The 13,232-nt window shown below is 50.2% G+C and overlaps 1 protein-coding gene across 1 annotated transcript in view; it reads right to left on the bottom strand.

Moving 5' to 3' along the window:
* The window catches only part of SMARCD1 (SWI/SNF related BAF chromatin remodeling complex subunit D1), a 149,656-nt gene that overhangs the window by 83,723 nt on the left and 52,701 nt on the right, over positions 1-13,232 (bottom strand). Inside the window, exon 4 of the mRNA XM_086959350.1 lies at positions 13,060-13,182. Within this exon, the coding sequence (XP_086815476.1) occupies positions 13,060-13,182 (123 nt within the window). The remainder of the gene's footprint in view (positions 1-13,059; positions 13,183-13,232) is intronic.

Here is a 13,232-nt window from a genome sequence, read left to right as displayed (position 1 = left end):
GGTCCTGCTCTGTGTAGTCTTTGTGCTGCAACCTGTTTTAGGAAACCACGTGCGTTTGGAGAAAAGGCACGAGAAAGGATGATGATACAACAGCATGTCACTGACCTGATGAGCATAGAATTAGATTCTGACATAGACTGAGTAATTGCCTATGTAAGGGCAAAAGAAGGGTCTGAGGTTCCGTGACGATTTGAACCCGTGTTTTCAATATTGTCGGAAATGCATAATATTGGTATCAGCGAACCGCAAATGATCCATTTAGCATATCCTGATGTTTTCGCTACGCTACGAGCAAGAGTACTCCTGTAACAGACACATTTCTGATCTACCCATGGCATCCATCTTAGATCATGGCAGCCATTTTGTGTTTCTTGCCCTCACATAAGCAATAACCTCTGATCACTGCATTTCGATTAAGGACACGTAGCCTTAGCCGGAGATTCACCTCTCTAAAGACACGTGCACCTTAGTACAGAACACGCTGTAGCTGCATGACTCGACAAAGGCTGCCTCCTCTGCCCGAGGCCAGTCCTGCTATACTGGTTCTCGTGTCCGTTGGCCTGATCACGATTAGGCGGCCGAAGCTGGTAGCCTTGCCCATTTACGACCCACAAACATCTCTTATCCTGCTTTTCTATCTTCTGCACCTGGCTCTGCTCCTTTCCTTCTGGGCCTTTATTAGGGGGAGGTAACGAAATTTACGATGAGGCGGTCCGGGTCTTGAACGAAAAGTTGACATGAGATTATGATGGAAAAGTGGGAACCCCTCGTTCGTAATGTTTTGACATCAGATATTGTCAACGATTCCTGTGCAACGCCAAATATTTATTGTTTAGGACACAAAGGTTTGGGAATGTATTACATGTAAAGAATTTGCCTCAAGCTCAAATTTTAGTATATAAGGAGCAACCCTTTTTGTACAATTTGAACAGGCTCCTAGACACTGCCCATGTGTGGTTTCTGTGACTTCTGTGTCCCTGCAGTAATAAACCTTTGGTCTTTGACGCCACCATCGAGAAGCCCGTGTTTCTGTTCATTCGTGCACCAAGACAGGTGGAACTCCGGGGTCTTCGGGTGTTGTTCCCTGACACCTCTGGACGGAACCAAAAAGTCCAGAACTCCAGTTGACAGACCGCAGAACCAAACTCAAGGAGGAGAACAGTTTCTTCCCAAACTGATCGTACCTTTTGGATTCCAGATCCGGAGGAGCGGTCAGGAATGCGGTCTGGGAGGTAGAGGCCTGTATCACCAGGCTCTCGGGGTGGGGTGAACGGACAGGAAGCTCGGGTCACCCGGAGCCGGGCGGTGGAGTCGGGCCACGTTTCGATCCACAGGGAGGCCTGTTGAGGGCTTGGACCAGGTGCCCAACAGAACGTCGGGGAGGGCTTCATTGAACGACAGTAGAGGCTCCGAGGAGCTGGCCTGCGGTTTGAGCACCTCAGTGAGGATGTTAGTCCTCACGGCCGCAACAGGGAGCTCAAGAGCCAAGGCCTTGGCCGCCCTGTTCATCACAACGCTGTAAGCAGCCCTCTCCTCCCTAGCCATGGAGGGAGGAGATATGAATCCAGTGTCGGGCGAAGCGTCCAGACCACTGACCTCCCCTAGCTCGTCTGCCCAGTCCTGGCTCAACTGGCACTGCAGTGCCAGAGGGTCCTCAGACCCCTCCCAGTCCCCCTCATCATCCATCTCCTAATAGTCGGGGAAAAATGATGGAGCCGGGTCGTAGGTGAATTGCTCAACTGTCAGCGCCATCTCCCAATGCCGGACCTGGACCGGGGCTGGGACTGGGGACGACGTCGTCTGGGGACGGCGTCGTAGGCGATACCCTCGGGGTCATTGCCAGCGGAGGAGTCGTGAGGTCGACTGGCGGGGTCCTGAGGTGCCGAGACTGAAATCGACAACAGCGCCAAAGCACCCAACGGCATCGGGCCGAAGCCGCTGGCCCACTAGGACTCCCAGACGGACCCGCGGGGCCCGAAGGCACCTCAACAGGGTCGGACGAAGGGAAGAAAGTCCTCTTGGCAACAAGGAAGTCACGTATCTCCTCCAGCGTCACATGCAGCCCAGGGACCAGCGGGTGTGGAGCTGGACGCGGCGCTTGCGGCTCCGGCGGAGCCGCATGGGTGGTGTCGCTTGGGTGGTGTCGCCCGAATCCCCGGCCGCGTCGCGCAAGCGTCGGGGGAGTCAAAAGAGCGATGACGCCTCTTCAACTTCTTTTTCGAGTGCCTAGACTTACCTGAGTACTTGAAGCCCGGCGGCTCCTTGACTTCCTCCTCGACTGGGACCTCTAGCGGCACGGAGCAGACTGCCAGAGTTCGAGTCGCTTATGGGACCGCTCCCGTCTAGCCTTCGAGGTCAAGGCACTCGGGGCACAACTTGTCATAGTGGTCGGCCCCTAGACAATAAAGGCACCGATGGTGGGGGTCGGTCACCGGCAACAAGCAGTGACAGTCCTCGCAAGGCTTAAAACCAGGCATCCCTACTGGCACCGCGAGTCAAAAGTGGACTCGAGAAAAGATCAAAAGTGATCCAAAAAGTTAGTCAAAAAATGACTAAGAGTACTGCTCTTCCCGGATCTGCGCATGCTGGCGCGGAAAAAGAAGAACTGACGTCAGCACGCGAGGGCTAAGTACTCCGACGTCATCCCGGCGATCACGATGCAGACGACTGACGCGGAGCCGCAAACAACGCCTAGCGACGCGCAGGGGTACTGCTGACGAAAACATTACGGATCCAGTCTGACGCCTGGGGATATTCTAAGGAAAGGAATCTAACACTAACGTGTTTCTTTCAGATCATTTTATTTTGGAGATGTCTACCGACTGGGAAAATATTGAGATGTTGGGCCGCTTTGTTTGCTAGATATTTAGATTTTGAGCAGCTTTGCTCCTTCTGATACCCAGCAGTGCCAACGGCTGCTGCGGGCGTGAGCAGGGTGGAGACCGCAGAGTCAGCTTGAGCAGTCTTGACCCAGCGATTACAGCTGAGGCGGGCGAAGTTCGTGATTTAGTCGCGTGCTGCTAAGGAGAGGTGCAACAAGGTCTGAGCATGCCAGTGCGTCCGAGGGTTGCCGACTCCGATAGCGGTAAATACCTCGCATGCTAACGACCCTGTCTGAACCTGCCTCAAGGTATTGGACAAGCTGTTAGGCAAGATATTATATAGTTAGGCAAATCATTGCTCACCTGGTATTGTGGTCGATTGTTCATGTGAAACGCTCCCTCTAATGACTTTTTAACCTTTTGAGCCACCATAATAGCGTCATGTGACGCTCCAGCCATCTTGGATTGGGCCAATTCAATGATTTCAACTGCATAATCTGACAGACAGACATCTTTTGGGCTGTCAGAGGAGCGTCCAAATTGTTTTTTCTCCTCAGTCAGTTACCTTTGTCTCATAGGGCTTGATTGTCGTGATTTGTATCTGTTGGCTAATTTTGGGTGGAGAAAGAAGGTTTCATCTGTTGTTGGTAGTATATTTAAAGCAAATAATTTTATTGTTTGGGAATTTTTTTAAGAGAATGGAGTAGGAAAGAACTCTTGAAGGAAATGCTGAGGGAAAACGTTCAAGAATGTGTTGTAGGCAGTCTCTGTATTAGCAACGCAGTTAGGCAAGAAATTGGATGACTGTATGGATAGACTGATGGTAGATTTGCACGGAAAGTAGAGGAGGAACAGTTTTGGTCTGCAGAAGAGGTGGGCACTGTTAGTGGTAGTAAAAAAGCAACGCAAAAGAGAGAACACGTCTATGGAGAAACTCAGCAAGGAAAAAGGGGCTTTTAATCAGAAAGGCAAAAATAGGGTAACCACAAAGGAGGTATATGGAAAGGCTATAAAGGCCACAAAGGGATCACAGTGAGATTGTCTGTGATAAGTCCTCTAGCAGTGGGGACATTGTTATCTCCTGCTCTTCTGACTGAGTCCTCGGAGGATGAGGGTATCGAAACAAAAAGGACTAAAAAAAAAGAGGAGAGAAAAGGAGGGCATGGAACAAGTCGAAGATCCACTGGGTAAATTTATGTTCAACCCAAATACTATTTAGCATCCTCCATCTTCCCAAAGGGTCCCTATTAAACATGTCACTGGGGAGTAGGTTGAATTCTGGATAAGAAGAGTAATTCCCAAGGAGGTCGGCAGTAGACACAGGTCTGAATATCCAAGACCTTTCTAAGCGAATAAAATGGCATATACTCCAGAATTGGATGCTAAGTTGCTGACCTTTCTAAACAAGTTGGGAAGAGACCCTAGACAGGGGCTGGCTAAAGGATTGAAAGGCTAGATCACCTTCTAGATGTTTTTGGCTCTCTAACAAAACATTTTGATCTTTGAGAGGACACTTACCTCCAGGAGAGTTCAGTGGATGATTTAGAGTTGAGACAATGGGTGCAGAGGGCGGTTTGTTTATTAGGAAATGCAAACGCCTCTCTCCGCTGTAAACGTAGGAAAAGTCTTCTTATGCAGATTGGCCCTAAACTGGCTGAATTGTCAGAGAAAGAGTCAGGGCAAGAGGCAAAGGGACTCCTCTTTGGGGAGGAATTTGTGTAGGAAATGACCCTTTACACAGGGGCATTTAATTCAAAACAAAAGGTTCTAAAAAGATATTAAAAAGATTTTTGGAACAGCCGGGAGAATACAGTGTCGATTCCCGGGCCGAGGTTTTGGAGTAACGCGAAATTCCTTCTCGCGTGGTTATAGACCCAGAGGTTTCCAGTAATCAGGGGTCTACTCGCATAGCTTCTATCTGCAAAGACAAAGAGGACGGTTCAGGGGAGATAGAAGACCAAGACAAGGTATGTTTGGCAAGGGACCCTTCATCTATTCAGGTAAAATTGGGTGGCAGACTCGCCTATTTTTAAGACAGGTGGAAAGAAATAACCTCCGACCCTTGGGTGTTACAAATGGTAAGTGGGTACTGGAAAGATTTTGTGGATACTCCAGCTGACGAGAAGGCTGACCCCTTTGAGGTTGTCAAAGGAGGAAGAGGAAATGGTGGAAGCACAATGTACTACTTGTGTAACGATATATCTGTAAGAGACATTAGTTAGCGATAGATTCCTTACCTTAGAATATCCCAAGGAGTCAGACTGGATCCGGAAAACTTTTTCGTCAGCAGTACCTCTGCAAGTCGGTAGGTGGCGCTGTGAGGCTCCGCATCCATCGCTGGCGTCGTAAGCATCGAGATGGCGTCACAGAGACTACTTAGGCGCCACCCATGCTCGCCGACGTCATTTCTGTACACGTCTTTCCAGGCCAGGAACGCAAAGCCATGCAAGAAACTGACCACTGGTGCCATGAAACTAGGGCCCTGAAAGGGATGCCCTTAACCCTAGAAATCAGTTCCCAGAACAGGGAGGATGGGTGTGGCGGTAAGGAATCTATGACTAACTAATGTATCCTGACTCGCTCAGAAGCGGTCGCTCCCCACGCTCCCTGACCTCTGGGTATCGTAGCGCTCTGCTGCTCTGTTCACTCATCGTGCATTGCTCGCATTGATTTAAATTCATCTGTGCCTCTTTAACATCGTAGAGCTCTACTGCTCAGTTTACCCATTGTGCATTGCTCGCATTGTGTTATATATCATTTGTGCCTCCTTAGTATCGTAGCGCTATATTGGTCGCATTGCCTGATAAATATAATTTGTGCCTGACTGTGGCCCCAATCTCGTCCTGTTTTCGCTTTCGTTTTTGCTGCCAATTTGTTGTTGTGCCTCGTAGCCTGTCCCTCCACCCCGCTCCAGCCTCCCAGCTGCTCCTCCCTCGCTCTGCCCCCCTCCACTATCCACATATGACAGACGCATTTGCGCGCAGCGGACGCGCGCCGAAGGTGCGCCAAAGGTAAGCCCATCTGCGCCTGGACCGCGCCCAGCGCCAATCCCCTGGCCCCCGCAAAATCCACTCTGCCCGCATAACGTACGCCGCCGCAACCCTCTCAGCACTTAACCCCGGCCGACTCCCAGACTGCTACCAAGCCGCCCCAGGACACACCGATGGACCCTTAACCTGCCACTCCTGCAAGTTCGACTGCATCAGGACCCAGACTAAATCCACAAACTCCAAACAGAGCTCCGACACTAACCACTTGAAGTGCATCCTGCTCAACACCCGCTCGGTCCACAGACACGCCATTGAACTCTGGAACCTACTCGACACCACATCGCCGGACGTCGCCTTTCTTACAGAAACCTGGATGAACGCCTCATCAACGCCCGACATCGCCATAGCCATCCCGGACGGCTACAAGATCATCCGAAAGGACCGCATCAACCAAACAGGAGGAGGCATCGCCATCGTCCATAAGAACACCATCCGCATCACGACCAGTTCCGACGATAACCTTGCAGCCGCCGAACACCTCCACTTCCAGATTCACACCAACCCCAAAACCACTCAGAGGCACCCTCATCTACAGGCCACCAGGACCCCGCACACAATTCAGCGAAGACATCACTGACTTCATCAGCCCACACACCCTCCCCTCCGAGGACTACATTCTACTGGGAGACCTCAACTTCCACCTGGAAAAGGACAACAACAGCAACACCACCACCCTTCTGGACAACCTCGCCAATCTCTGACTCAAACAACTTGTTGACACCCCCACCCACTATGCCGGGCACAGGCTCGACCCAATCTTCACCTCCAGCAGGCACATCTCCTTCAATCACACCACAGCTCTCCATTGAACGGACCACAGCTGCGTTCACTTCAACTACAAAAAGACTTCGACCCACAACCACCCACAACCAATTCCCCGCAGAAACTGGAACAAAATCACCACCGACCAGCTCTTCACATCGCTTCACCAAAACCCTCCTGCCAAATCATCGGACCCAAACCAAGCAGCCACCAACCTCACACAATGGATCACCCACAGCGCTGACGAATTAGCACCCTTGAAAAACCATCAGATCAAGCAAGGTAGCAAAAAAGCCCCCTGGTTCAATGATGACCTTAAGAAATCCAAGAAGATCTGTCGCACCCTCGAGAAAGCCTGGCGAAAAAACCCAACCACTGACAACCTGGCCACCTTCACGAACGCCACCCGCAAACACCACCGACTGATCTGATCCACCAAGAAATCAGCATTCAAGGATCGACTCGACAACAACGCCCACAACAGCAAGGATCTATTCAACATCGTCAAAGAATTTACCAACCCCACCGCCGGCACCAACGACATCACCCCCTCCCAAGACCTCTGCAACTCTCTAGCCTCGTTCTTCCACAACAAAATCGCTGACATACATAACAGCTTTAGCGACCAGTCCACCCCACCCACCTCTGAACTAAAAACCCCCTCCAACAACCTTTGCGCCTGGAACCCAATTACCACTGAAGACACCATCCGCCTGATGAACTCCATCCACTCAGGATCGCCAACCGACCCATGTCCCCACCACATTTCCAACAAAGCAGAGTCCATTATCGCACCCCATCTCCGAGACGTCATCAACTGCTCCCTCAACTCAGCTACCTACCCGGAAAGCTGGAAACATGCCGAACTCAGCGCCCTCCTGAAGAAACCCACAGCAGACCCCACTGAACTTAAGAACTACCGCCCCATTTCGCTCCTCCCATTCCCTGCCAAAGTCATTGAGAAAGCCGTCAACAGTCAGCTCGCCGCCTTCCTCGAATCCAACAAATCCCTCGACCCTTCACAGTCCGGCTTCCGAGCCAAACACAGCACCGAGACCACCCTTATCGCAGCAACAGACGACATTCAAACTCTACTGGACAACGGAGAAACAGTTTCCCTCATCCTACTTGACCTCTCCGCAGCCTTCGACACAGTCTGTCATACCACCCTTATACAACGCCTCAGCAACGTCGGAATACAAGGAAAAGCATTGGACTGGATCATCCCGTTCCTCGCCGGAAGAACCCAGAGAGTCCGCCTCCCCCTTTTAGATCAAAGGCCACCGAAGTCATCTGCGGCGTACCACAAGGATCATCACTCAGTCCCACCCTCTTCAACGTATACATGAGTCCCCTTGCATCCATCGCGCGCCAACACAACCTCAACATCATCTCCTACGCAGACGACACCCAGCTGATCCTCTCCCTCACAAAGACCCAAACACTGCCAAAACCAACCTACACGAAGGGATGAAAGAAGTAGCAGAGTGGATGAAGAACAGCCGTTTAAAACTGAACTCGGACAAAACGGAAGTCCTCATCTTAGGCTCATCCCCCTCTGCCTGGGACGACTCATGGTGGCCACCGGCCCTGGGAAACGCACCCAAACCAAAGGACCATGCACGTAACCTGGGCTTCATCCTGGACTCCTCCCTCTCGATGACCAGACAAATCAACACCGTCTCATCATCATGCTTCAACATCCTACGTATGCTCAAAAAAATCTTCCGTTGGATCCCCACCGAAACAAGAAAGACGGTCACCCATGCACTGGTCACAAGCCGACTGGACTACGGAAACACCCTTTACGCCGGAACCACAGCCAAACAGCAAAAAAAACTCCAACGCATCCAAAAAGCCTCAGCCAGACTCATCCTAGACATCCCCCGCCAAGCTCACATTTCCGGTCACCTGAAAGACCTCCACTGGCTCCCCGTCAACAAGAGAATAACGTTCTGTTTCCTCACCCACGCTCACAAAACACTCTACGACCTAGGACCCGACTACCTCAACACGCGCCTGTCCTTTTACACCCCCACCCGCCAACTACGATCGTCCAATCAAGCCCTCGCCGCAATTCCACGCATCCTAAGATCCACCATGAGGGGAAGATCCTTCTCCCACTTAGCGGCCAAGACCTGGAAGTCTCTCCCCACCCACCTCCGCCTTACACAGAACCACCTCTCCTTCAGAAAACAACTAAAAACGTGGATATTTGATAAGTAAAACACCCCCCCCCCCCAAGCATCTTGAGACCCTCTGGGTGAGTAGTGTGCTATATAAATTCTAAACTTACTTACAGATATATCGTTACACAAGTAGTAACTTGTGCATCTGAAAGAGACAGGTTAGTGATGGATTCCTTACCTTAGAATAGATACCCCAGCAATACCAACCCCGGTGGTGGGTCTGCGAACAAGATTACATCAGAAAGTCACAGAGAACAGAACGGCCAAAGAAGCCGTCTCTCCGGACTTGACTGTCAAGGCAGTAATGCTTGGTAAACGTGTGCAGCGAAGCCCAAGTAGCTGCCTGACAAATGACCTTCAAGGGAACGCCGCATCCCAAGGCAGTAGTGGCTGCCATTGCCCTGGTCGAATGGGCATGCAGCCCCACAGGAAGCTCCTTCTTGGCCAACGAGTAACATGCATTTATTCACAGAACAACCCACCAAGAGATGGTCCGTTTGTGCATGGTCCGACCTTTTTTGGCGCCCATGTAGTCAAAGAGCTGGCCATCCACCCTGAACTGTTGTGTGCGCTTCAGATAGAACGAGAGTGCAAGTTTTGGGTTTAGACAGTGAAGCCTCTCTCCTTCTTTTGATAATAGAGTGGTCCAGGCCAGGTAGTGACAGGACCCAAGCCTTCATCTGGTTCACGGATACCTAGATTCAGCACTGGGACATTTCCTGTAAACAGGTAAGCAATTAAGTTTTGGTTATTCTCATGATTTTTAAAAAATATCTTTTGATTTCAAAACTCCAAGATGTGTTTTGGAAGAAAAACTGTGCATTGAAATGAATAAGCTTTTTCAGTAAATTACAGGTAAGTTACTTTGTACGTTCCTTTTCTTACTCTGTGCTGGATACCTGGATTCAGCACTGGGACATTTCCTGTAAACAGGCAAGTAAATAAGTTTTGGTTATTTGTGCGATTTTTAAAGAATATTTTTAGATTTCAAAACTCCACACGTAGAAACTTTTTTGGAAGAAAATTCTCAAAGTTATCCTATGGAGTAAAAACAGGTTATCGGTTCACAGGTAAGGTTCTGGGCTTAGACTCAGAGGTCCCCCAGGGACAGTGATGCACTCTTGTTACATCCTCAGCAGCACTAGGGCGGCCGGGTGCAGAGTGTTAACCCAATGTTATCCAATGGGGGGTAGGGGGCCTCCAGTAGGTGGCTGCTGGCAAGCAGGCCACCAGGTTGTGGGAGCAAAACTCCTATGGTTAAGGTCAGGGCAAATGGAAAAACAAAGTAGCACAAAAAGGTACACCCTCGGCGGCACTGGGGCTGCCGGGTGCAGAGTGCTGTTTCGACGCCGAGCTCCCAGTTTTCCACAGAGAACCTCCGGTTTACAAAAGCACTGCAGGCAGGGAGAGGAAGGACTGGGTGCGACCACCACTTGGAGAGGTAAGTTGGGAAGTTAAGGGTTTGTTAGGCACCGTTGGTTTGGGCACACAAGGCCGTGGGGAGTCGGGGCAGGGGTGCCTTTTGGGGTCAGATCTTACCAGCTCCTGGGTTTAGGTTGCAGGCTTTGGCTGGAGGTTTGAGGCATGTCAGAGGTCCCCAGATCTCGGGTCAGGATCGCCGGGGTGACCTCCTCGTGGTATTTTTCCACTCTAGCTCGGGCCGGGTTCGGCGGGTGCAGAGTGGGCTGGATTTGCTGTTTCCGGCTGCTGCCAGAGGTTGCAGTAGAACAAATCCGGTGTTCCTTTGGAAGTTAAGGCAGGCAGGTCCTCCGGGGTTTCGGAGGTTGCTGACTGCAGGACACACCGGGATTTCGCAGGAGCAGGTTCGAGGGGAAGACAGGCCTGTAGGGCTGGGGCCAAGTCAGTGGGTGTGTTCCTCTAGTTAGCTGGCTGCACGGCTGTTCGGTCCTTCTTCTTTCCTTCTTGTTGTCAGGCTGGATCTGAGGAGGCAAGGTTCAGGATGCCCCCTAAATAGTAGATTTAGGGGCGTTACAGGTATGTAAAGGGCAGAGACCAATGGGTCCCTTCCCTGGGGTGGGTACACCCCCTATCATGCCACTCCAGTGGGATGGGCCAGAAGCCTGTCCCTGGTTGGTTCGGTCCCCCAATCCTCAAGATGGCAGGGTCTCAGAGCTGTGCTTAACCTCGCCTCCTCCACCTGAGGGGTGGAGTTGGCAGAGGTGGGCACACCTCTTTCCCGCACTTGTTTTTCCTGCCCAAAGTGGGGGAATAGAACCAGTGGTGGCTAGTTGCTGAAAACAGCAAATGGTCTGGTGAGGCTCACAAAGGCAGCCTGCCTTTGAAGCTTCCCCTTCGTGAACCCTGCCCATCCTGGGGGAGGAGAATTGGCACCTAGTCACGGGATGTGCATTGTTTCAGGCCCCAGAGAGCAGCAGGCTCTCGACCCAGGGGTCCAGAAACATATCTGGTAGTGGCAGCTGAAAACAGCCACTCAGCCTGGACACTAGTGGTGGGTTCGTTTTCAGGGGGCATCTCAGAGATGCCCCGTGTGCATTTTTAATTAAATCCTACACTGGCATCAGTGTGCGTTTAATGTGCTGAGAAGTTTGATACCAAACTTCTGAGTTCTCAGTGTAGCCATTATGGTGCTGTGAAGTTTGTAATGACAAACTCCCAGCACCTTATACTCTTAATGGTAGCACTGCACTTACAATGTCTAAGAATGGACACTGTAGGGGTACAGGGCTCATGCACCTGTACCCTCACCTCTGGCATAGGATACCCAGCTAGAGGGGTGACTGATCTATGCCAGGGCAGTGGGTTGTAGGCATGGCACACAGGCATGTGTGCAATGTCGACCCTTTACTTTGTTCTGCACCAAAAAACGCAGCCTGCAAAGGCAGTGTGTGTAAAGGTACAGGGCCTCTTAGGGTGGCACAATAAGTGCTGAAGCCCTTGGAGGTATTCCCTGGGCACAGTGCCCTGGATACATGTGATACCATTTACCAGGGGCTGACCTGTAGCCAGAGATGCCAATTAGGTTAGTTTTGGGGAAAAAACACAGGCCCTGGGAACCTGATTGGTAGGGACCCAGGGCACACCAAGAAAAAGTGCATCAGTAGTCTGGCAAAAGGTGGGTGGGTTACTGCAACAGAAACCCACTTTCCTACAGTTATGCTATTATGTCTTGTATCCTTTAGAAGGGTATCAGACGTTAGGGTTCTTGATATTTCAGGTCGTAAGTTTGTACCGGAAGGGGTGTGCTTTTACATCACTAGGAGAACTAAAACTATGTCTAGAACAATTTTTTACCCTAATTTAGATGAATGTAGAAAGCTGTGTGTTGTGTGATGCATCCGCGAGTAAGAGAGAAGGACTGAAAATGTGAGAAGCGGATCAAATCCTCAATTGTTGATTTCTTATTGACACCCACATAAGGCTGTGTCAACCCAAACTTTATCTAGTTGGGTCAAAGAAGTTATGGGGAAGGCAGGATTTGACTAAATTTGGGGCTCATTCCACGAGAGGAGAGATGGCTTCAAAAGCTCTTCTTCTATGAGGTGGCTAAATGGGATTTTGGCCGCAGCAGGTTGGTCATCAGATTCAGTTTTTAAGACATTCTATTTTAAACCGGTGGATTCTTCAGTAAGGATAATTATGGTAAGGTTTTAAACATGCATAATATCGGCCTCCGTGCTTCGCCATAAATTTCAGATTTTCCACAGCTAGGGTGGTTGGAAAATCATAATTTTTTTTAAAGGCACGGAGGCTGACATTATTCCTCCCTGGCTTCTTGCCCTATAATTTGTCTGTCTTTTCTTTCCAAGAGGAGACTATAAGAAGTAATCGAGGAAGAATATGGAATATTCTCGGAGTTTGTCGTTTTATAGGATGCCTGGTTTGATTTTTCTACGTTTGATATATCTAAGGTGTTCGCACCAACAAAGAAGGAAGATGGATACCTCAAAGGGAACTAAGTAGCCTTTAGAACACAGATTCCGATTCTAAGTTCTTTACATTGTTTTGTAGTTGCTGCTGTGAATTGGCAATTAAAGAGATATGCATAATATCCGCCTTCGTGTCTGTAACAAAATCCAGATTTTCTACCCACCCTAGCTGTAGAAATTCAGAATTATTCATCCTTTCCTAATGCTATACCCAAACAAGCAGTTCAAAAATTTCAGGCAGTCTGTGGTTCTCCACTGGAGAAATCCTTGCTCGCTCTGCAGAGAACAGCAGCTCCCAGTGATCCCTCCCATCGCAGACACACTTTACCTTGATGGGTCGCTTCAAAGCTTCCTGGATATCTAGCCTTTTTCTCATGATTGTCTGGTCCAGCTTCCTTTCAAATGCCAACAAATCCATGTAGGCCTGAGACTCCGGAACCAGCTCCCGGATCTGCAGCAAAGAAGAGAATTGGTCAGGCACAGTCACCAACAGGCATCACT

The sequence above is a fragment of the Lissotriton vulgaris genome, chromosome 1_1 (assembly GCF_964263255.1).
Source record: "Lissotriton vulgaris chromosome 1_1, aLisVul1.2, whole genome shotgun sequence".
In the NCBI taxonomy this organism is placed as follows: domain Eukaryota; kingdom Metazoa; phylum Chordata; class Amphibia; order Caudata; family Salamandridae; genus Lissotriton; species Lissotriton vulgaris.
Note: the sequence above shows the minus strand (reverse complement) of the source record. Positions and strands in the feature narration are given on the sequence as shown.